We start from the raw sequence: 24739 nt of genomic DNA on the forward strand, positions 1-24739 counted from the left end.
AATAGAAATCTTTAGTCAAGCACTGAGAGTCTTCATACCACAATCAAAAGAAAACATGGAGTTAGAAAACTAAAAAGGTGACTGCCAAATTTGGTGCCATTCATAACTGTGCTGGAAGGTAGCAAATGAAGAATCCAACAAAAAAGTTTGCAGGTTAATTCCACACTTACTTGCTCTGCCAGTTGCATTTCCAGTCATTTAAATCTGGTTGCAACTTGCATTCCTCAGCAAGATTACTTTCTTCCTCAAGAATGTCATCGGAGGGATAGGTCCATAACTGTAAATGATCTGTAGCTGTCAATAATTGATTACCTACACAAAGGAATAAAATTTACCATTATTTAAAATGATAAATGGATTGGTCACAATATTGTTGAGTAGAAATAAGCAGAATTTATTTTGGAGTTAAAGTTTAGAATGGAGTCTTAGATTCATGACAACCCTGTGGGCAAACTCAATTTGATACCTGGAATACTGCACACCCTGCCTAGTAAAACAAAGCATTTGATTCACCTGGTACCTTAGAATTCTTTAAACTTGACTTCAAAAGAAAGTAAAAGCATGACAAGAAGATGTTTCTAACTGGTGCTGTGATGATAAATTGTTCAAGTGCAATGCTCGCATTTTTTTTTAAGATTAACTGGACAATCATTTATATTCAAGATAAAAGCTATGCCATTTATATACAAGACTTCTGGATGTAGATGTGCACTCTGTTTAGAAAAAAAGTTTACAGATAGGCAATTCTAAAAACAGCATAATACCAGTAATCCAGTATCCAACTGTTTTGCAAATTCCAATAGCTCGATATCTGGTTCACTCATTAGTACATAATGTGAGCAAAGATTGATTGCAATTGGGCAGTGCACCTGGAACCACGGTTCCAATGTGTGAAATGGTGGTATGGATGGACCTGGAATTGGGAACGTGGGTAGATTTGCAAGATCCAAAGAACATGTACGCTTCAGCTTGTTTTGACAAGTCAAACAAGTCAAATTTCACCAAGTTCTATTTCTCACTCCCTTTACATTCAACAAGGCTCAGCTTCCCATGCACTTGAAATTCACAGAATTCATTTAAAAAATGATTAACTATTGTACAGTCAGGTCTCAAGATGGCGCTCATGGAGTAAACCGCTTCTAGGCTTTGCTCCAAACCTTTTACGTCTTTTTAACCTACAAACACCCCTTAAACTTATTCTAAAGGGGTCTAAACATACAGAATTTTTCTTTTTAAACTATTTGAATTATTCTCAACTTGCTGAAATGTCTAAAGCAAAAGAACCGAAACAGACGAAAGAACCGATAACTTTAGAAACAGTTGTGAAGCTTATAGAAGTCAAATTTGAAGAACTGGAGAGAAAAATATTCGTAAAATTTTTACATTATGACGAACGTTTGAAATCACTTGAAGAAAAGTTCCAGACCCTTTCACTGGAATCACAAAAACAACAAGCAAGTATTTTGGCTCTTGAAGAAGCCGCTCTTAAGAAAGATCGTATAACCGAAAAAATACAAGAAGAGCAAACTTCGACGTCCCAACAGATGGATCGCTATAAAGTTAAAATTACTGATTTGGAAAATCGCTCTCGAAGACAAAATCTTCAGCTAATTGGGATTCCGGAAAAATTTGAAAGCGGTGATCTTACCGTTTTCTTCTCTAAATTTCTAATGGATGTCCTGGGCTCAGAGGTACTGGATATTCCCCCAGTAATCGATCGGGCACATCGGGCTTCCCGATTTCAGGCGGATTCAAGTTTGAAACCACGACACGTAATTCTCCGGATTCATTATCCCCATATCAAAGAACGTTTGATTCGGGCAGCTCGTAAAAAAGGTATGATAACCCATCAAGGTTTCAAATTTCGCATTTTGGAAGATTATAGCCCTGAGATTTTACGGGCTAGGCTGGCTTTTAGATCGGTTATGTCGAATTTTCACCAGAAAGGCTACAAGCAAGCGCTGTTATTTCCAGCACATTTGAGAGTCACTCTTCAGGATGGATCTTTTCGGCTGTTTAAATCGCCAGCGGATGCTCAAGGTTTCCTGGAACAATGACATTCTATCGGGCTGACCAATGTAATCTAGCCTATAGATTCGGATCTGTTATAGATTGACATTTGGTTTTTTTTTTGATACGGTTTACATGTATTTCTTACATACGGTTAAAGCTTTTTTTTTGCTGGGTTTATTTTGACTTTATATTTTTTCATATTATTAATCTATTAGCATTGAAAATAACTTATTAGGGTTTTTTCTTCCTTTTTGCTTTTCTTTTTTTAAAATCGATATACGCTCTCTTTTATACTTTTAACATTTGAATATTAAGATTGGGAAAAAAATAAAATGGCGTTTCTTCTTCCCGACAGACTTCAGTGTTTGGAGCGTCATAACTGTTTTGATGTGTTTGAAAGTTTTAAACTTTCATTTATTGTTTTAATTCTTTTTTTAACCCTTTTGTTTATATACATTTATAACACTAATTTTATATTTTAACTTTTGTTATATCAACCCTTTTTTATAATGTGGGTTGTTTGTATTTTTTTTTAAACTTTGTTACGTTCGAGTTGCCGTCTTGAGACAAGATGGTAATTTTAGTATTAGATCGCTCGCTTGCCTCTTTTTGGCTTTTTTCCTGGGGTTTTGAGGGTGGTGGGAGGGGGATTTTTCTTTTTTTCCTCTTTTTTTCGCTTAGTTTTATTTCATGGGCTTATATGAAACTACAAAAATGGCTGCAGTGCTGTGACTTCCGGTTTCCCCTTGAACTTACTTCCTTCTTCCGGGTTCATGAGTTCACTTTTCTTTCAAACTTATGTGTTAACTGTAATATATATTGTCAATATGGATAAGACTATTAACTTTGTTTCTTGGAATACTAATGGTTTAAATCATCCGATCAAACGGAAAAAAATATTCAAAGTATTCCATAGAATGAATGCTAATGTTATTTTTGTACAAGAGACTCATGTAAGGAAGGTGGATAGTCAGCAGTTGTTTAGGTTTTGGAAGGGCCAACAGTATCACTCAAATTCGCAAGCCAAAGTGAGAGGTGTTTCTATTTTTATAGACTCATCAACTGCTTTTATACATCATGAAACAATTTCAGATCCGCAAGGTAGATTTTTGCTTATTACTGGTTTACTTTTTAATCAAAAAGTTGTTTTAGTTAATGTTTATGCTCCAAATACTGATTGTCCTGAATTTTTTTAAATGCTTATTTACATCCTTTCCCAATCTGAATCAATATAGATTGATAATGGGTGGGGATTTTAATTGTTGTCTAAACCCTTTGATGGATAGATCCAAGCCCACTCAAACTTTTCCGAATAAATCGGCTTCTCTTATTAATTCTTTTATGATTGATTCAGCTATTTGTGAAATTTGGCGTTTTTTTTTACACCCTAATGACAAAAAGTTCTCATACTTTTCCCATGTGTATCATAATTACTCAAGAATTGATTACTTTTTCATTGATCAGCATTTACTTACAGATGTTATGGATTGTAAATATGACTCTATTACTATATCTGATCATGCACCTTTGAAGTTATCTATTAAGATGACGGATTCATATATTAGTACTAAAGGTTGGAGGTTTAATCCTGTTTTACTGCAGGACTCTGACTTTGTCAACTTTATTAAACAGCAAATTGATTTGTTTTTCTCAATAAATTCTACAGCAGAGATCTCTAGTGGAATTTTGTGGGATACTTTTAAGGCATATATTTGTGGACAGATTATTTCATATTCTGCTGGAGTTAGGAAACGAACTAATTCTAAAATATTAACATTAGTTGATAAAATTAAGGCAATTGACAAGATCTACTCATTGACCCCTAGTAAAGAACTTTATAAAGAAAGAGTGGAACTTCAAATGGAGCATAGTTTATTATTATCCTCCTCGATTGAAAGTCAGTTAATTAAATCGAAAGCTCAATTCTATACATATGGAGATAAGTCTGGTAAATTACTAGCTAACCAATTGAAAATTGCTTCGGATAAGCGACAGATTACTAGGATTCGCAAACAAGATGGTACTTTGACGATTGATCATAAAGAGATAAATAAAGCCTTTCAAGATTTTTATAATTCCTTATATCAATCAGAATGTACTAAGGACTCTTCTATAATGAATGAATTTTTAAGGAAATTGAATATTCCAAAAGTAACTGTTGAGGATAGTGTATTTTTGGATACACCTATTACGGAGTCTGAAATAGAAAAGGCTATTTTTTCAATGAACTCGGGTAAAGCTTCGGGTCCAGATGGTTTTTCTGCAGAATTTTTTAAATCCTTTTCTTCCATACTTTCTCCTTGGCTTTGTAAAATTTTTAAAGATGCATTAAGTATAGGCAAACTACCACAATCTTTTTATGAAGCTTCTATTTCTCTAATTCTTAAAAAAGATAAAGACCCTACTGAATGTGCATCCTATCGGCCTATATCTTTGCTGAATACGGATTTTAAGATTTTTAGTAAAATTTTGGCTATTAGATTAGAAAATATATTGCCTCGGATTATTTCTGAGGATCAGACTGGATTTATTAAAAATCGCTATTCATCTTTTAACATTAGAAAATTAATTAATATTGTGTATACCTCTTCATCTAAAATCCCAGAATGTGTCATTTCTTTAGATGCCGAGAAAGCATTTGATAGAGTCGAATGGTCATATTTATTTAATACATTGCAACATTTTAATTTTAATTCAAAATTTATATCATGGATTAAATTAATATATCATAAACCTTTAGCTTCGGTCTTTACCAATAATCAAAGATCCCCTTTTTTTCCAATTATTTCGGGGTACAAGGAAAGGTTGTCCTTTAAGCCCTTTATTATTTGACATTGCTTTAGAACCCTTGGCTATAGCCATTCGTGAATCACCCAATATTTTAGGTATTACCCGTGGGGAGACGATGTATAAGGTATCATTATATGCGGATGACTTGTTATTATATATATCTGACCCTGAAAGATCTATTCCTGCTATTTCTTCTTTGCTTGCTCAATTTAGTAATTTTTCTGGATATAAATTGAATTTTAATAAGAGTGAACTTTTTCCATTAAATATGCATGTTTCAATTTATAATCATGTACCATATAGAATTGTTACAGATTATTTTACTTAAAAATTAAAATTACTAAAAAACATAAAGATTTATTTAAAACTAATTTTTTACCTTTAATAGATCAAATTAAGCAACTTGCTAATAGGTGGTCCCCACTATCTTTGTCTTTGGTAGGCAGAGTTAATGCCATTAAGATGATGATACTACCTAAATTTCTATATCTATTTCAAGCATTACCAATTTTTATTCCTAAATCTTTTTTTGATATGGTTGACTCTAAAATATCTTCGTATTTGTGGCAGAACAAAAATCCTAGACTAGGTAAAAAATATTTACAGAAGCCTAAGAAGGAGGGCGGCTTGGCTCTACCAAATTTAAGATTTTACTATTGGGCAGTTAATATACGGTATTTGATATTTTGGACACAAGAATCGACTACAGTTGCTGGCCCACAATGGGTAAATTTGGAATGTAAATCTGTGCAAGATTTCTCATTGATCTCAATCTTAGGATCTTCACTTCCTTTTTCGTTACTCAAAATGAATAAACAGATAACTAATCCCATAGTCAAGTATACATTATGAATCTGGTTTCAATTTCGTAAATTTTTTGGTTTGAATAAGTTTATGCTGTTAAGTCCTATAATATCTAACTACTTCTTCCGACCATCATCTATAGATCAAGTTTTTCTTTTATGGAAAACAAAAGGTATAACATGTTTTCGTGATCTGTTTTTGGATGATAATATTATGTCCTTTGAACAGTTATCTAATAAATATAATTTATCTAAAACCCATTTTTTTAGATATTTGCAAGTTAGAAATTTTCTATATAATGAATTAAAGTCTTTTTCGAAAGAATGTCCATTGGACATTACAGAAAGAATTTTAGCTCTCAATCCTTGTCAAAAGGGTTTAGTAGCTATCATTTATAATATGATTATGAATGTACAGCCAGATATATCAGAAAAAATTAAGAAGGAATGGCAGGAAGAATTGCATTGCCCTATATCTACTGAGCAATGGGAAAAAATTTTATCATTGGTAAACTCATCCTCTATCTGTGCTAAACATGCTCTAATACAATTTAAGGTTGTACATAGAGCTCACATGTCTAAAGATAAACTTGCTCGATTTTATTCTTATGTTAATTCAACCTGTGATAGATGTCATTCTGATGTTGCTTCATTGACGCATATGTTTTGGTCTTGTCCTTGTTTACAAAACTATTGGAGAGATATTTTTAATATTATTTCAAGAGTTTTAAATATTAATTTCCAACCACATCCTTTTACCGCAATTTTTGGTCTACCAATGATAGATAATAAGCGTTTATCCGCTTCATCCCAACGAATGATTGCATTTGTTACATTAATGGCTAGAAGATCTATTTTACCGAATTGGAAAGAAATTAACTCTCCAACTGTATTTCAGTGGTTTTCTCAAACTATTTCCTGTTTGAGTTTAGAAAAAATTAGAAGTGTGGTTTTTGATTCTTCAGTTAAATTTGAGGAAACTTGGAGACCATTTATTCAACATTTTCATATGAATTAAATGGTCTGATCCTGAACCTTATTGTTACTATCCTGAATTGTGTGGATGGAGGTTCGGAGTCATCGGCACTACTGTATGTATTTAACATTATGCAATTGCCCATGTTGGTTAGTTTTTTTTTATTAGTTTTTTTTTTAATTTTTTTAGTTTTTTTTTGGGGGGGGAGGGTTTTTTCTCCTTTTTCGCTTTTTCTTAATTCCTTTACATTAATACTATGAGTTTGGGAGACTTTATATATTGATTAATACATATCTGATTGTTAATTAATCTATTAATTGTGTACTCTCAAATGTTTTGTACTTATATTTTACTTATGTTTTTCTTAAAATAAATAAAAAGATTTGAAAAGAAAGAACTATTGTACAGTTAAAATGTATTTTTGTATTAAAGAATAAACTTCTAATAGTACAGAACATCTATACTAGTACTGAGGGATTATTTATCTGAGTTTTACTGTACCTTCAATTTGAGACTAAGATCTACAAACCAAATATACTCTCCATTACAAAAAAAAACATATTCTGGCTTCATCATGTGTGCAGTTACATTTGTTTATAATGTACTCTGTTTATGCACACAAAGCACAAAAAGATCATATTTCTAGTTTTCCATCATTATATGAAAAACAGTTATTTCTAAAACTAAAGGATTGTAAGTCATAACAATTTAATGGTATTTCAATAAATCATTGAACTCAACTTGAAAATATTTAAATCTCTGATGGTGGTATCTGGAAAGAGGATGCTATCCAAGTTGCATGCCATCTTGGACAATGTCTCCCATCTACTCCATAATGTACTGGTTAGGCACAGGAGTACGTTCAGCCAGAGACTCATTCCACTGAGATGCAACAGAGAGCATCATAGGAAGTCATTCCTGCCTGTGGCCATCAAACTTTACAACTCCTCCCTCGGAGTGTCAGACACCCTGAGCCAATAGGCTGGTCCTGGACTTAATTCCACTTGGAATAATTTACTTATTATTATTATTTAATTATTTATGGTTTTATATTGCTATATTTCTACACTATTCTTGGTTGGTGCAACTGTAACGAAACCCAATTTCCCTTGGGATCAATAAAGTATGTCTGTCTGCTTAAAAGATTTTCATGTTGAGTTAAAAATAGACAAGTCTGTTTTCAAATCAATAATAAAAATTACAGTACATCATTATGAACATTTATTTACACCATACAGATAACATTACCTTGCGGATCCCAAGCCAAGTTGTATGCCATGGACTGAAGGAAAAACTGCCCCATTTTCTGCCATTGATAGTTTAGGACCTGTAGTGTTGGATAATGTTTTAAAACAGAATAGAATATTTTAGCACACTGAATGACATTTTACAATATGTGCTTTATTAATACAAACATGGACAAATTATAGGAATAGAATGTTCACAGGCTATGACACAATTAGTGGGGCACTGTCTACGCCCCCCCTCCCCCGAGCTACCTGCCAGCCTAATCATCACATGGAAGTCCAAGCATGGGAGGATGAACACTGGGCGCCTTCCCAAGACTACGGTCAACACGCTCCTAGAAGATAGCGACATGGCTAATGTAGATGAACTGAACACATAGATGAGGGAGAGGGAGGAGTGGAGAGTCTGTCATCATGCCCGACGCCAGTCCCCTAGGCCTGAGTTGACATAGTAGTAGTACTAGTGTGAATCTAACATCAGCGGGACTTGATATGGTATCCAGACCATGCATATAATAAATACTGTTACAGTGGGGCAGTAGGCATAAAATATTTGACAAATAACCGATGGTAGCCAGTTAAGTAAGCCAGGACCATGATAATAAAAAAATGATTTTTTGGCATGCAGAAATAAAAACATATTTGATCATTAAACATTCAGAATTTTAAAACACCATCTAAAAATATTAAAAATAGTAAGTTTTAATAAGTCAGAGTCATACAGCACTTAACAGACTCCCTGGTCCACCAAGTCTATGTTGAGCATCAAGTATTCATTTACACTCTCACTATCATGACAAACTCTCCCAACTTATACAACTCACCTACACACTAGGTGCAATTTAGTCATCAATTAACCTGTGAAACTGCATGTCTTCAGAACATGGAGAGCAATTAGAACATTCAAAGGAAACCGATGCAGTCATAAGAACAACATGCAAACTCCAGAGATAGCACCAGAGGTCAGGATTGAACCTAGATCCCTAGAGTCATGAGATAAAAGACATTCTACTGCTGCCTTACCAAACAATATAAACTACTTAATACTTACCAATGACCCTCACAACTGTTCTTCTTTTAAATGAATGAATTTCTAGTTCTTAGGGAATTGTGGCAACTTTATTCTCTGCTGCTAGATTCCAGGAGTTTATCTATCTTCAGAGTTAAGTCAGGGAAAAGCTATCAAAGAGCGGTAGCGGGTTGGGGATATCTGTATTCACATACAGAATACACATATGGGGTATGTTGGCGCATGGCCAAGTGGTTAAGGCATTCGTCTAGTTATCTGAAGGTCGCTAGTTCGAGCCTTGGCTGAGGCTTGTGTGTGTGATCTTGAGCAAGGCACTTAACCACACATTGCTCTGTGACGACACCGGTGCCAAGCTGTACGGGTCCTAATGCCCTTCCCTTGGACAACATTAGTGGTGTGGAGAGGGCAGACTTGCAGCTTGGGCAACTGCCGGTCTTCCATAAAAAAACCTTGCCCAGGCTTGCGCCCTGGAAACTTTCCAAGGTGCAAATCCATGGTCTATCAAGACTAACGGATGCCTACACTACACACACATACGGGACTTACAAACCTGGTGGCATTTTCCTACATTGCCATCTAGTTTCACAAACCAATTTCAGGCATTTATTAAGAAGGCTGGCAACCTTAGCAGTAGTAGAGGTTAGCTCAGGTCGACGATTAAAACAACATCCACCTGCAGTCATTGACAACCCAGTTCAACCTGAATACAAATTTTTCAGTGATCGTTAATTAAATCGCTGTTAATACAACAATCTAAAACACAGATTGGTTCAAAAATAAAATGTGAAATATTGATCAAGAACAGAGGACACAAGTGGTAATGCTATGCAAGTCATTCTGATCTGTTTAAAGCATTAAGCTGGGTCAGTGATGCATGATTCCACATGATCAGAATACACATCCAACTCTAACAAACAAAATCAAATCCTACTGGGCTTGCTAGCAGCACCCAAGATACATTGGTTGTTAACACCAATGACACATTTCACTGTATGTTTCAATGTACATGTGATAAATAAATTTGAATCTTGATTTAGTTCTTGGCAGAAGTGCCAATACCATTCTAAGGAATCACACACTACAGTACAAATAAAATGGTACTAATGGGAGATCGGTAAACAACTTTATAGATCACATCGCCAAAATCCTACAAAAAGTTGACAAATATTCCAGATGAAAAGCCATAGCTGTTTTTCTCCCCCAAAATTAGATCAATTCTTTCTAAAGTAGTGTAAGCAGTAGAAGCTAATGAAAGATTAACCTGTAGCTGTACCAATTTTGTGATATCTGATATTTATCATTTCTCTTGCTTGCTAGGAATAACTGACTGCTCCAGTACACTATGCTGGATGTCATTTGCTACATTTGAGCCCATTCTGTAATTTTGAAATGGAGGCACTCTATGGCCCAAGCAGGAGATAGGAAACTTTGAGTAACTGAAGCAGACTTTCAAAGGGAAGATTGCTTAAGGGATAAAGTAGGTGCCCAGATTCTTGGACATGGCACCAGAAGTGCCGAGGAGAAGGACTTCTCTAGAGAATAATAAACCCTTCAAACACATAATGAAAAGATTGTGTTAATTGACAGATCTGTGGGCCAATACCAGCTTAATCTTAATGATCGCAGAGAAGGTGTTTAGGATCGGTGATGTATTTTCCATAATTCTTTTGGAAAAATGGTTTATTATCACAGTTACAGTGAAAAATTTAGTTTTGCATGCCATCAATACATATCATTTCACTGTAATACTGAATTGAGGTAATACAAGAGAAAACAGTAACAGAATGTAAAGAAGTGTTACAGTAACAAGAAAATGTAGAACAGGCAGGCAATAAGAGACAAGGACATAACAAGGCAGGTTATGAGATAAGAAGTCCATCGTATTGTTCCAGGGAACTGCTCAATAGTCTTGAAACAATGAGACAGAAACTGTTCTTGGCCTTAGTGATACGTGCTTTTAGGCAAATGGGGGGCTGGATAGGTGCAGTCTTTAATTATTAAGAATATTAACTATACTCTGCATTAAGAAAGCAGAGTATAGTTAAGAGCCCAAAGCTCGTTTTCCTGTTGTAGTGGGCTGTGTCCAGAGCTCTCTAGTTTCTTGCTGTTTTGGTTGAGAGCAACTGCCATACCAAGCCATAATACACCTGGACAGGATGCTTTCTATGCATTGGTACATTGAAAAAAAATTGGTGCAGGTGAAATAGCACGTTCCAATTTCTTTATCTTCCTAGTGCAATTTCTTGGCTGTAGTACTAACACGTTCAGATCAGGCTAGGATAATGGTGATAGTAGTGGCAGAGTAGGAACACAGGAATGATATACTGTCACTAGAATTCACACTCATAGCCACCAATTCAGATATTGGCGCTGTGCACAATTTAGCAGTTACCACTGTGCCGGGATCTGCTTGCAGCTGCAGCCAAGGCATCAGGCAATGATAGTGCAGGTGCCAGTTACTAGACGTCGATGTCATGCATAGATTCTACATTAGACTCGGTTTACAATGTGATGTCACATACTTGGGTCAGTTTCAATCATTCACCATACTGGAATTGCACAAACTGCATCTGACCTTTGCTAAGATATGCATAGGTATAACATTTAAACATCGATCTGTAGTATACTCTCCACAGGACAAATCTGGATATATTTTGAAGAGCACAGGTATGGCATGACAAGCCAATAACTTGGGCATCTTTCTCCACAGGTTTCTACAGTATGAAGTACAGACATATCAGAAGGTGGCAATGGTACAATGTACAGTAAAGCTGTATCACCACCTGGTGGCCATAAACTAAAAGTACTATTTTTTTTGTCTTCCACACTAAAAATAAGTGTCAGATTAGAGAATATTTACTTTCAAAAGGCCTCAGAACACCAAGATACCTGGTGGTGCCTATCTTTGGCTGATGAAGGAAAACATCTAGTTCAACAATACATTAAACATCAGATATTAAATTAAATTTTGTACCATCTTGAAGTTGGACAGAGGTATTAAGAAAGTGGTAGGTTAGGATTTTTCAAAACAACATATTAAATTAGTGAGTTTTTGATCAATTCACCCTTTTGGTAAATTAAATGCATACTGCATTCTAAATGGTTTGGTTTCCTGAAAGTTTAACTCAGAATGATTTTAGAACATTCCAACAGACTGCACTATAAATATTGACTATAAAGTGTTGGTCAGTAAACTGCCAAACCTCCGCTGTAATTCCACACCTGTACTGACATTGACAGTGATATTATTGTACAGGATTATACAGTCCCGGAACGGAGAGTACAACTGTCACATCAAATTATCACAATGGTTATCTTGTCTTTACTTATGAGAAATTGGTAGAAATTCTAAATTGGTAGGATGTGGTGTCAGGCAGAACAACACAGGAAATCTTTTAATAGTTGGAGATCAAAATGGAAAGCTAGTCTCTCAGTGCATTTTGGGAGTTAATTTCTATTAGATTTGCAACAGAGAATGAATTTTCAATATAGGTAACAAAGGTGCTGAACAATGCATTTTAAGTTCAGTCATTATAGGTAGACTAGAAAAAGTATTAAAAAGTTTTCTTTATTCTTTTCTCTAATACTATAACAAACTTGTTAGGAAACAAAATTGAAGCAGTTGACCATCTGATCATTGAATAAGATTGTGGCTGATCTGCTACTTTCCTGTACAAACATCCTTTTTCTAGATATCCATAAGATCACTGTTGAATAGAGGTTGCATGCTTTGAAGTAAGGGTGAAGTACAGTTTTCCACTGAGAAATATGTCATCAAACTTATTCAGGCTCATTTACAAAAAAAAAGGGACCAAAGCAGTAGATTTTAATTCTGAATGAACAAACTTCAGTAGAGCATTCATCAAGGTCCTTCATGGTAGGCTGACCCTGAACATTAAGGCGCATGTGATCCAAGGATTCTTGGGAGATGGAATCAATATTGAAATGTCCGTGGAAGACAGAGGTGCCTTGAGCAGTGGTATCTGCAGGATCAGTGCTGGGACGACAGTTGTTCTTTATGATACATATGATTTGCTTGAAAACATAGTGGGTCTAATTAGCAAACTTGTAGACAACATAAAAATTGGCAGAGTTGTAGATGGTGAGGAAGATTTTCAGAAGATACAACAGGATATAAGATTACAGACAAAACTCAACAAAGTTTGAAACAAATTTATTATCAAATTATGTACATATCACCATATACTATCCTGAGATTCATTTTCTTGCGGGCATTCAGTAGAGTCAAAAGAAACACAACAGAAGCAATGAAAAACTACACACAAAGATGGACAAATAATCAATGTGCACAAGACAAACTATCAATTACAAATAATAATAAATAATATTGAGACAAGTGTGAGGTTTTGCACTTTGGAAGGTCAACTTGTAAGAAAACATACAGTAAATGGCAGGACCCTTAGGAACATTGACGCATAGAGGGTTCTTGGCATTCAAGTCCATAGCTCACTGAAAGTGGTAACAAAAGTACATAGGACGGTAAAGGCAGCAGAGGGCATATTTGCATTGGTCAGGTTGTGAAAGTCTGGAAGTTACGTTGTAGCTGTATTAAAACTTTAGTTAGGCTAGATTTGGAGCATTGTGTTCAGTTGTAATTATAGGAAAGGAGGATAGAAAGCAGGGGTTCACCAGGATGTTGCCTGCATGAGTGAGTATTAGCAATAAGGAAAGATTGGGTAAACATTGTCATCTCCAGAGTACCAGAGTAAAAGGCAATCTGATAGAAATATTAAAAAGTTATAAGTTGTCTAGATAAGGTAGGTAGTCAAAGTTTCTTCCCTACTTCCACCCATCCCCCCATGAATGTCAAATACTAAGGGCACGGGTTTAAGAGGAGAGAGGGAAAGCTTATGGGAGATTTGAAAAGCTAGATTGTGCTTTTAAAAATAGTAGTAGGTGAGTGGGAATGCATTCCCAGGGAGGTTTGTAAAGTAGATACAAATAACAAACTTTAAGGGGCATTTAGACAAGCACATGGACAGGGGAAGATAGACTGTATACAAGCAGATGGGATTAGTTTAAATTATTAATACAGACATGATGGCCAAAGAGCCTAGTCCGTTCTGTGCTATACTGTACTGTTTTACGTTATGAATTCAACAAGACATTCCCTATCATTGCCCCCCCCCCCCCCCCCAAATGTTTCTGAGAAATATCCTTTCTCTTCTGGGAGTTTTGACAAAGAGTTGTGGGACTGGCCTTAACATGTTTCTCATTTATCAAATGATGGAAGTATGGATTTTCCCCCTAGGGGAAAATCTTCTGCTGTGTGGGAACTCTGTTTTCAGCTATATCATTGGATATTGCAGAGGAATCTCAATGGTTGAACTATGCGCTGCCTTTAGCTGGCTAAAGGTTTCATTTAAATATAATATCAGGCACTCACATTTACAAATTGGGCTACAACCAGTTGTCAGAAACAGAACCCTAATGTAGCGTGGAGAGAAACTGCACGTTTTGAGATGAAAGAAAATCTGATATTACCTCAAGGAAAATTAAAAACTATATTGCATTATTTTCAAAGAATAGGTGAAATGATTGATAATACTCACAAGCTTTCTTTTGTGATGTCGTAATGGTACTGGCTCAAAAATGCAAACAGTGTTCCCATATGAAGCAGCAATCTAGGAATGACAATTAAAATTATTTACTCAATGTATGGACATTTCTTCACTTGAATAGTTGAGAAACATCACAGAAAGTCCTGGAAATATGATTTAATTTCAATACAATGGAGACAAATTTATGTATTAACACTATAGATTAATTTGCAATATAGTTAAACATTTATGTTGATTTGAAATTACAGAACTGATTCACTTTACTGGATATCATTAAGATATAAAAAGAATCAAACACAGGATGCTCTCTGCAAATTCTTCTGTCACATTGAAGGCTGTTATATAACTGGTCAGGAGACACCAGCTGGTGAAAGAATTATCTAAAGAATGTATAAAACAGCATGCTCACATCTATGGGGGTTGGATATACAGTAGCTTCACTGGATTTCAATAAGATAATAAGCTTCTATTGAAACTGCTCAGCATGTCCAAGTCTTGGAACCAGCTTTCAATATAATCAAGCACTATTCCATGCACCAAGCAACAGGAGCATGGCAAGGCATCCAAGATTTATGACAGCTTTTGGTGCTCACCACTTAGCTCACAAGGAGCAGTTTATAACTGCTGTAAGTTTAAGTGCATACATCAACTCAACAACTAGTAAAGTACCCCCAGCAGGCTGGGGGCAAAGATAAGTTTCCTCCAAATATTCCATTTTCCTCCCACATCCCTAAGACTTGCAAGTCAGTTAGTTGGCTCCTGTAAATTATACCTTCATGTAAATTTAATGTAAAAAAGAATCAAGGGAGAGTTAATAAGCATTGTGGAGAAAAAAGCTGCAGAGAAGGAAATGAGATTAATGGGATTCCCCTCCTGGAAATCACCTGTAATATAACATGCCTCTAAGTTAACAGAACTCAGATGGATTCACACTGCTACCACCATGGAGGTATGGGAGCCTGAAGACACACACTCAACATTTCAGAAACAGTTTCTTCCCCTTTGCCATTAGATTTCTGAATAGACTACCTCACTATTTTTGCACTGCTTATTTAATTTCCTTTTTCAAAAAAAACAGTATACTTATTGTAATTTAATGTTATTATGTATTTGCAATGTACTTCTGCCAATGACATATACCCAGGCCTGATTCTGACCTAAGTAAAGCCACCATGGAAGAATTGGTACACAGATATAGAGTTCCCTGAGACTGTGCATCATCAATTAGCGAACTTGGCTGGAATTCTTACAGCCTGGGTAACCCAGAGATTCAAGTCTAATTGGTCAGGTTAGGACTAACTGGTAGACCACCCTCAATTTGACCCATTATCATTTCACAAAAAAAAAACTGCAATTTTATTTAGGTGAATTTCACCAATATCCTCCAGGAATTGGACAAATAACACAAGTTAAGCTACCTGAACCCGAGATACATCTCTCCCCAAGATTTCAGTGCTTACTAATTCATATCTCTCAGATATACACAAATCAGAAAGCAAAGTAATTTAAACAAAATCAACAGTAAATAACTGCTGTTAAAAACAAGCCTAGGTGTGCAAAATCTAGTATAGAACACAAACACAAGATAAAGCAAAATATTAAAACTTAAAATTATGATAATAAACCTCACCAATTAGTTACTGGGATTAATCAAATTAAGATATTTTACCCGGCCTTGCTGAAGGGAACATTCCACACAGCCGACTTGGATATTTCCATGTTTAGCACCAGGGATGATTTGAACACATTCAAAGTCACTTCCGAGAATGACTATGTCACATCCTGAAGCATAAGCCTGTCAAAGCAGAAATCATAAGAAACGATTTATTAACCCAAACCATTTTCCAACTAAATGCGGTTTCACAAAATCAAGTGAGGAACTAAATGAAAAAGTATACAACATTGCAATAAAACTAATATAAAGTCTCATGTTCTTCTATTCTATCACAGCAAATCACATCAGCTATAAAAAGTGAAAAAAAATGTTATTAATATATTCAATGTTTTCTCAACTATCACACTGTTGAATCACCAATGATGTTGCTAAATTTCTCTCAAACCTCAAAACTGAATTTATATATTTTTTTCTCAGTTGTTTAATTCTATTTTTCACAATTCCTGGATCCCATTGTTTCCAATAACCATTGCTGTCAGTGTCTTTCCGGATTGTGACTCCTGCTTTTACTCAATTTCAATTTTGTTCTCTATTTGTTCTTCAAACAGTTCACATAACTATTTTTTCTTCTTTCAAATATGACTCTGCTGCTACTGGAACCTGTGATTTACATTTCAATGCGATGTTTCAGGCCGATTAAGCGATCTAGCGTTTTGCTGTCTCTGAAGGAGTTTGGTGAAGTTTCAAACAGTGTGTAGCCTGGAGGACCAGAAGCCTGGGGATGGGGCAAGAGCAGTGCTCGACTCAATTTCTCACCAACTAAAGCAAGATTGAAATCAATGAGGACGAGCGTAGAAGGCGAGCAGGTGTTCAGCACCGTCTACCTACATTTGACTGGTGTCTCACTACCTTTCACTGCTGCCAGAAGAGGGTGCCTGCATTTGAGCGCTCTCTCTCGCTTGCTGCTGCTAGAGGAAAGTGCCTGCATTTGACTAGTCTCTCTCTTCCTCTCACTCAGTACTGCTGGAGGATGGTGCCAGTCTTGGGTCTTGGGCAAGGTTTTATGGACGTGGTTTGGGGTTTGGACTCTATAGTTCATGTTATGATGTGTTTCTGGTTACTCCTTTTTTTAAATTGCTATTTTGAGAGATTTTGATTGGGAAAGACTGGCTCTGCGGTCAGCAGTCAATGAACGACACAGCACTAAATTGAACTACACTGAACTAAACTGTGTGTCTGCAACATGCTGCAACTACATTCATATATTTAAAACATGGAAAGAAATTCTCAAGCTGATTTAACATTTAAGGTTGAATAATAATATTCATCTGGTTCAAGTGTTTACTTCCAGATACAATAATCTTCTATGGTGCAGAGGGTGACAAAAGATGAAGCTGGAACCCAAAAGATTTTAAGTCTGAAAATGCCAGATGAAGACTATTAGGATCCATTTGGAACTTGCTCCCTGGAAATGGCAAAGGTAATTAACTGAAACTTGCTTGGGAACATTGGCAGTTTCATAGACAAATGCCAGCATTCCAGAGTTCCTAACTGTGTATGCAATCCCTGTACAAACTGTAAGTCCCAAACTTATTGGTTAAGCTTAACAGGTAGTTCCTGCTCTATATTCCATCAGTGGCAATAGCACAGATTTTCTGCAGTTTTCTACCATAACAGCTCTTTGGATCATATATTTCAATAGCAAGGAATGGCTGGAAAGGACTACGACCAGAACACGAGGTGTTTTTTTAAGGCAAGTAAACTTCAGTTACATTTAAATGATTTTTGTTTTGGCATATTTTGAATGCCATGACACTTAAAATTCTTGGCATGCTTGACAGTTGACAATAATAGGGCAATAGCTTGGCCATCTGCTTTTTTCAGCAGTTTCCTAGCTACAGTTTGTCCTGGCATATCAATGTCACACAATGCCCTGATGTTACACAGGGCCTTACCATTTTAGATCAGGCTGGTTTTAGGCAGCATGTTGTTGCTAGCAGAAAGGGAAATATATATAAAGCTGGCACATCAACTTTATATAGTGTGATCCCATTTATTTGAATGAAGTTACCCATCTTCATTAAATTTAGCGAGTTCTTTTTTTAATTTTTCCCTTTATTCCAAGGGGTATTTATTCTGAAACAATCGTCAGCAGCTTCAGTTGCTTTGAAAAGTTTCCGGCTTTGAAATTTATCATTTTTAAACCTGTACAAATTTTCTTAGCAAATTTCTCTTAAAGAATGTGAAGATGTGACAAAGAACTTTGTCACACTTTCAAATTCTTCTTCAACCTTGTTGCAAGATGGAGTTCAGAAGCACACAGATTTGCAAAACATTTATGGTTGGTTCATAGTTAGAAAACTATCATCCAGGAAAATAAACACTTTACCAGGTTTGCTTTTTCAAAAAGGGAAAAAACTTCATTTATTTTTCATCCGAATTGCTCTGATATAACTGAAATAGTTACAAGGACACTAAAGATAATTAAGAGTCAAAAATTACAAAAAATTGTTTAAAACCTGCAGATATTGGAGATAAAAAGTAAGATACTGGATATGCTCAGCAAATCAGGCAGGTTCTTATAATGTTGATAATAGACAAGAATTACAGATGGTCAGACTAAACAAGGATATGCATTTAAATTTTCAGTCACTTTGGCACTCTGAATACAAGAGTTGCAGCATCATACCACAGCTGTACAACATGCCGGTCATAGAAAAGTACAGGACAGAAACAGGCCTGTCAGTCCAACTAGTCAATTTAAACTCCTAGTCCCATCAATCTGCACTCAGACCATAGCTATCCATACACCTTTCTAAACTTTGAAATTGAGCTCGCAGGCATGACTTGCCCTGGCAGCGCATGCACACTCTCATTACCTTCTGACTGAAGAAGTTCCCCCTCATGTACTTTTCACCTTTCACCCTTAATCCATGACTTCTAGTTGTAGTCCCACCTAACCTCAGTGGGGGAAAAAAATTCCAATTTAGAATCTCAACCGAGGACCAGACCCATCCTTTTCCATATTTACTTTGAAAGTAATAGCATTACGATCACAAAATGCAATGTGTTCCCCTACACAAACTTTTGTCACCTGCCTTGTCTCACTCCCTAATAGCAGATTAAGCTTTACACACTCTCTCACTGGTACTTCTATGTACTGATTAAGGAAACTTCCCTGAACACATTTGATAAACTCTATTCCACCTGGTCCTTTACAGAATGGGAGTCCCATTCAATAGGTGGAAAGTTAAAATCACCTACCATAATAATTTTATGTTTCTTGCAACAGTCTGTGATCTCTCTATAAATTTGCTTCTCTAAATCTCGCGGACTGTTGGGTGGTCTACAATATCGTCCCATTAACGATATTGTTAATGTGGTCATACCTTTCTTATTCCTCAGTTCCACCAATAAAACCTCACTGACTGAGCACTACCGTGACATTTTCCCTGACTATCAACAACATACCTCCTACCCTGTTGCATCTAATACAACTGAACTGTGGAATACTGAGCTGCCAGTCCTGTCCCTCCTGCAACCATGTCTCACTAATGGCTAAAATATCATAATTCCATGTGTTGATCCATGCCCTGAGCTCATCTGCTTTTCCCTACAATACTTCCTACATTGAAATATAAGCAACTCAGAACATTAGTTGCATTATGCTCAACCCTTTGATTTCTGACTCTGTCTGAGATCTTAACATGTCTCCACAACCTCTCCACTATATGTTGAGACAGAGAGCATAGTGACATGGTGTCATGAAAACAACCTTCTGTTCAATGTCAGCAAAACAAAAACACTGGTCACTGGCATCAAGAAGGTGGTGGATGGAGGATGTTTACTTCAATGGTGCTGAGGTCAAGAGGGTTGAAAGGTTCAAGTTCGTGGTCCCTGGTCCAACCACAAAGACACCGCAGGCAAAGAAGTGCATTATCAACTCTACTTCCACAAGAGGTTGAAGAATTTTGTCATGACCCCTTTAACCCTCAATTTTTAAATTGATGTGCCATACAAAGCAGTATATTTGGATGTATCACAGCTTGATATGAGAACCACTCTGCCTGAGACTGCAAGAAGCTGCAGAAGATTGTGCTGGGCTGTGCTCAAATCATGGAAACCTGCCTCCCCTCCTGGGACTCTGGCTACACTTTACTCTGCCTCAGAAAAAGCATTTAATTGGAGTAAGGGGAAATGTGAAGCTATCAGGCAGGAACCTGGAAGCATAAATTGGGAACAGATGTTCTCAGGGAAATGTACAGAAGAAATGTGGACTATGCTCAGGGGATATTTGCGTGGAATTCTGCATAAGTACACTCCAATGAGACAGGGAAAGAATGGTAGGGTACAGGAACCGTAGTATACAAAAGGCTGTTGTATACCAAAGGTTTGGAAAAAAAACTAAGTAATGATAGAGATCCAGAAGATTATAAGAAAGAAATAAGGAGAGCCAGAAGGGGCCATGAGAAGGCCTTGGCAGACAGGATTAGGGAAAACCCCAAGGCATTATACAAGAATGTCAAGAGCAAGAGGATAAGACGTGAAAGAATAGGACCTATCAAGTGTGACTGTGTATGGAACCACAGGAGATAGCAGAGGTACTTAATGAATTCTTTGCTTCAGTATTCACTACAGAAAAGGATCTTGGCGATTGTAGGGATAACTTACACCGGACTGAAAAGCTTGAGCATGTAGATATTAAGAAAGAGGGTGTGCTGGAGCTTTTGGAAGCATCAAGTTGGATAAGTCACCGGGACTGGACGAGATGTACCCCCAAGCTACTGTGGGAGATGAAGGTGAAGATTGTTGAGCCTCTGGTGATGATCTTTGCATTATAAATGGGGATGAGAGAGGTTCTGGAAGATTGGAGGGCTGCGGATATTGTTCCACTATTTAAGAAAGTGAGTAGAGATAGCCCAGGAAATTATAGACCAGTGAGTCTTACTCAGTAGTTGGTAAGTTGATGGAGAAGATCCTGAGAAGCAGGATTTATGGACATTTGGAGAGGTATAATATGATTAGGAATAGTCAGCATGGCTTTGTAAAGGGCAAGTCGTGCCTTACGAGCCTGATTGAATTTCTTAAGGATCTGACTAAACACATTGATGAAGGAAGAGCCGTAGATGTAGTGTACATGGATTTCAGCAAGGTATTTGATAAGGTACCCCATGCAAGGCTTATTGAGAAAGTACGGAGGCATGGGATCCATGGGACATTGCTTTGTGGATCCAGAACTGGCTTGCCCACAGAAGGCAAAGAGTGGTTGTAGACGGGTCATGTTCTTTTAAGGAGGTCGGTCACTAGTGGTGTGCCTCAGGGATCTGATCTGGGACCCCTACTCTTCGTGATTTTTATAAATGACCTGGATGAGTAAGTGGAGGGATGGTTTAGTAAATTTGCTGATGACACAAAGGTTGGGTGTGTTGTGGATAGTGTGGAGGGCTGTCAGAGCTTAAGGCAAGAGATTGATAGGATGCAAAACTGGGCTGAGAAGTGGCAGATGGTGTTCAACCCAGATAAGTGTGAGGTAGTTCATTTTGGTAGGTCAAATATGATGGCAGAATATAGTATTAATGGTAAGACTCTTAGCAGTGTGGAGGATCAGAGGGATCTTGAGGTCAGAGTCCTGCGCAGGTTGACTCTGTGGTTAAGAAAGCATATGGTGCATTGGCCTTCATCAATCGTGGGATTGAGTTTAGGAGCCAAGGGGTAATGTTGCAACTATATAGGTAGACTGGGAGAATCAGAATGGTACTGGACCCTAAGAAAGGGAGTTTGTGAAGTGCCTCCAAGATGGATTCTTAGAACAGCTTGTACTGGAGCCTACCAGGGAGAAGGCAATTCTAGATTTAGTGTTGTGCAATGAACCGGATTTGATCAGGCACCTCGAGGTAAAGGAACCATTAGGAGGTAGTGACCATAATATGATATGTTTTAACCTACAATTTGAGAAGGAGAAGGGAAAATCAGATGTGTCAGTATTACAGTTGAACAAAGTGAACTATGGAGCTATGAGGGAGGAGCTGGCCAAAGTTCAATGGAACAATACCCTAGCAGGGAAGACAGTGGAACAAAAATGGCAGGTATTTCTGGGAATAATGCAGAAGGTGCAGGATTGGTTCATTCCAAAGAGGAAGAAATATCCTAAAGGGAGTAAGGGGCGGCCATGGCTGACGTGGGAAGTAAAGGGCAGTATAAAAATAAAAGAGAAGAAGTATAACATAGCAAAAATGAGCGGGAAACCGGAGGACTGGGAAGCTTTTAAAGAGCAACAGAAGATAACAAAAAAGGCAATAAGCCAAGAAAAAATGAGGTACGAAGGCAAACTAGCGAAGAATATAAAGGAGGATAGTAAAAGCTTCTTTAGGTATGTGAATAGCAAAAAAATAGTTAAGACCAAAATTGGGCCATTGAAGACAGAAATGGGTGAATTTATTATGGGGAACAAGGAAATGGCAGATGAGTTGAACAGGTACTTTGGATCTGTCTTCACTAGGGAAGACACAAACAATCTCCCAGATATAATAGTGGCCAAAGGAACTAGGGTAAAGGATGAACCGAAGGAAATTTATATTAGGCAAGAAACGGTGTTGGATAGAATGTTGAGTCTGAAGGCTGCTAAGTCCCCGGGACCTGATAGTCTGCATCCCAGGGTACTTAAAGAGGTGGCTCTAGAAATCGTGGACGCATTGGTAATCATTTTCCAATGTTCTATAGATTCAGGAACAGTTCCTGCTGATTGGAGGGTGGCTAATGTTGTCCCACTTTTCAAGAAAGGAGGGAGAGAGAAAACAGGGAATTATAGGCCAGTTAGCCTGACGTCAGTGGTGGGAAAGATGCTGGAGTCAATTATAAAAGAGGAAATTACGACACATTTGGATAGCAGTAGAAAGATCAGTCCGAGTCAGCATGGATTTATGAAGGGAAAATCATGCTTGACTAATCTTCTGGAGTTTTTTGAGGATGTAACTATGAAAATGGACAAGGGAGAGCCAGTGGATGTAGTGTACCTGGACTTGCAGAAAGCTTTTGATAAAGTCCCACATAGGAGATTAGTGGGCAAAATTAGGGCACATGGTATTGGGGGCAGAGTACTGATTAACAGGTCCCTTTCGGAATGGCAGGCTGTGACCAGTGGGGTACGGCAAGGTTCAGTGCTGGGACCGCAGCTGTTTACAATATACATTAATGATTTAGATGAAGGGATTAAAAGTAACATTAGCAAATTTGCTGATGACACAAAGCTGGGTGGCAGTGTGAAATGTCAGAAGGATGTTATGAGAACGCAGGGTGACTTGGACAGGTTGGGTGAGTGGGCAAATGTATGGCAGATGCAGTTTAATGTGGATAAATGTGAGGTTATCCACTTTGGTGGCAAGAACAGGAAGGCAGATTACTATCTAAATGGAGTCAGTTAGGAAAAGGGGAAGTACAATGAGATCTAGGTGTTCTTGTACATCAGTCAATGAAAGCAAGCATGCAGGTACAGCAGGCAGTGAAGAAAGTTAATTGCATGCTTGCCTTTATAACAAGAGGAATTGAGTATAGGAGTAAAGAGGTCCTTCTGCAGCTGTACAGGGCCCTGGTGAGACCCCACCTGGAGTACTGTGTGCAGTTTTGGTCTCCAAATTTGAGGAAGGACATTCTTGCTATTGAGGGAGTGCAGCGTAGGTTCACAAGGTTAATTCCCGGAATGGCGGGACTGTCACATGTTGAAAGATTGGAGCGACTGGGCTTGTATACACTGGAATTTAGAAGGATGAGAGGGGATCTGATTGAAACATATAAGATTATTAAGGGATTGGACATGCTGGAGGCAAGAAGCATGTTCCCACTGATGGGTGAGTCCAGAACTAGAGGCCACAGTTTAAGAATAAGGGGTAGGCCGTTTAGAACAGAGATGCGGAAAAACTTTTTCACCCAGAGAGTGGTGGATATGTGCCCACTCCCCAGAAGGCAGTGGAGGCCAAGTCTCTGGATGCATTCAAGAAAGAGTTAGGTAGAGCTCTTATAGATAGCAGGGTCAAGGGATATGGGGAGAGGGCAGGAACGGGGTACTGATTGTGTATGATCAGCCATGATCACAGTGAATGGCGGTGCTGGCTAGAAGGGCCGAATGGCCTACTCCTGCACCTACTGTCTATTGTCTATTGACCCTGGTCAGACCCCACTTGGAGTACTGTGCTCAATTCTAGTCGCCTCACTATAGGAAGGACGTGGAAACCATAGAAAGTGTGCAAAGGAGATTTACAAGGATGTTTAAAAACGCAAACACGAGGAAATCTGCAGCTGCTGGAAATTCAGGCAACACACACTAAATGCTGGCAGAACGTAGCGGTCCAGGCAGCATCTATAGGAAGAAGTACAGTTGACGTTTTGGGCCGAGAATGAGGAAGTGTACAGTTGTGAGATAGATCAGCTGGTTGAGTGGTGTCACAACAACAACACTGCACTCAGCATCAGTAAGATTAAGGAATTGATTGTGGATTTCAGGAAGGGGAAGTCGAGGGAATACACACCAGTCCTCTACAAGGGATCAGCAGTGGAAAGAGTGAGCAGTCTCAAGCTCCTGGGTGTCAATATCTCTGAAGATTTATCCTGGACCCAACATATTGATGCAAATACAAAGAAGACACAACAACTGCTATATTTCATTAGGAGTTTGAGGAGAATTAGTATG

At 37.5% G+C, this 24739-nt stretch overlaps 1 protein-coding gene across 1 annotated transcript in view; it reads right to left on the bottom strand.

Annotated features, from left to right (window-relative positions):
- dmxl2 (Dmx-like 2) overlaps nucleotides 1-24739 on the bottom strand; it is a 145268-nt gene that overhangs the window by 96271 nt on the left and 24258 nt on the right. Inside the window, 4 exon segments of the mRNA XM_073033155.1 lie at nucleotides 171-312; nucleotides 7831-7909; nucleotides 14433-14504; nucleotides 16111-16236. Coding sequence (XP_072889256.1) covers nucleotides 171-312; nucleotides 7831-7909; nucleotides 14433-14504; nucleotides 16111-16236 — 419 coding nt within the window.

The sequence above is a fragment of the Hemitrygon akajei genome, chromosome 30 (assembly GCF_048418815.1).
Source record: "Hemitrygon akajei chromosome 30, sHemAka1.3, whole genome shotgun sequence".
NCBI classification, from domain to species: domain Eukaryota; kingdom Metazoa; phylum Chordata; class Chondrichthyes; order Myliobatiformes; family Dasyatidae; genus Hemitrygon; species Hemitrygon akajei.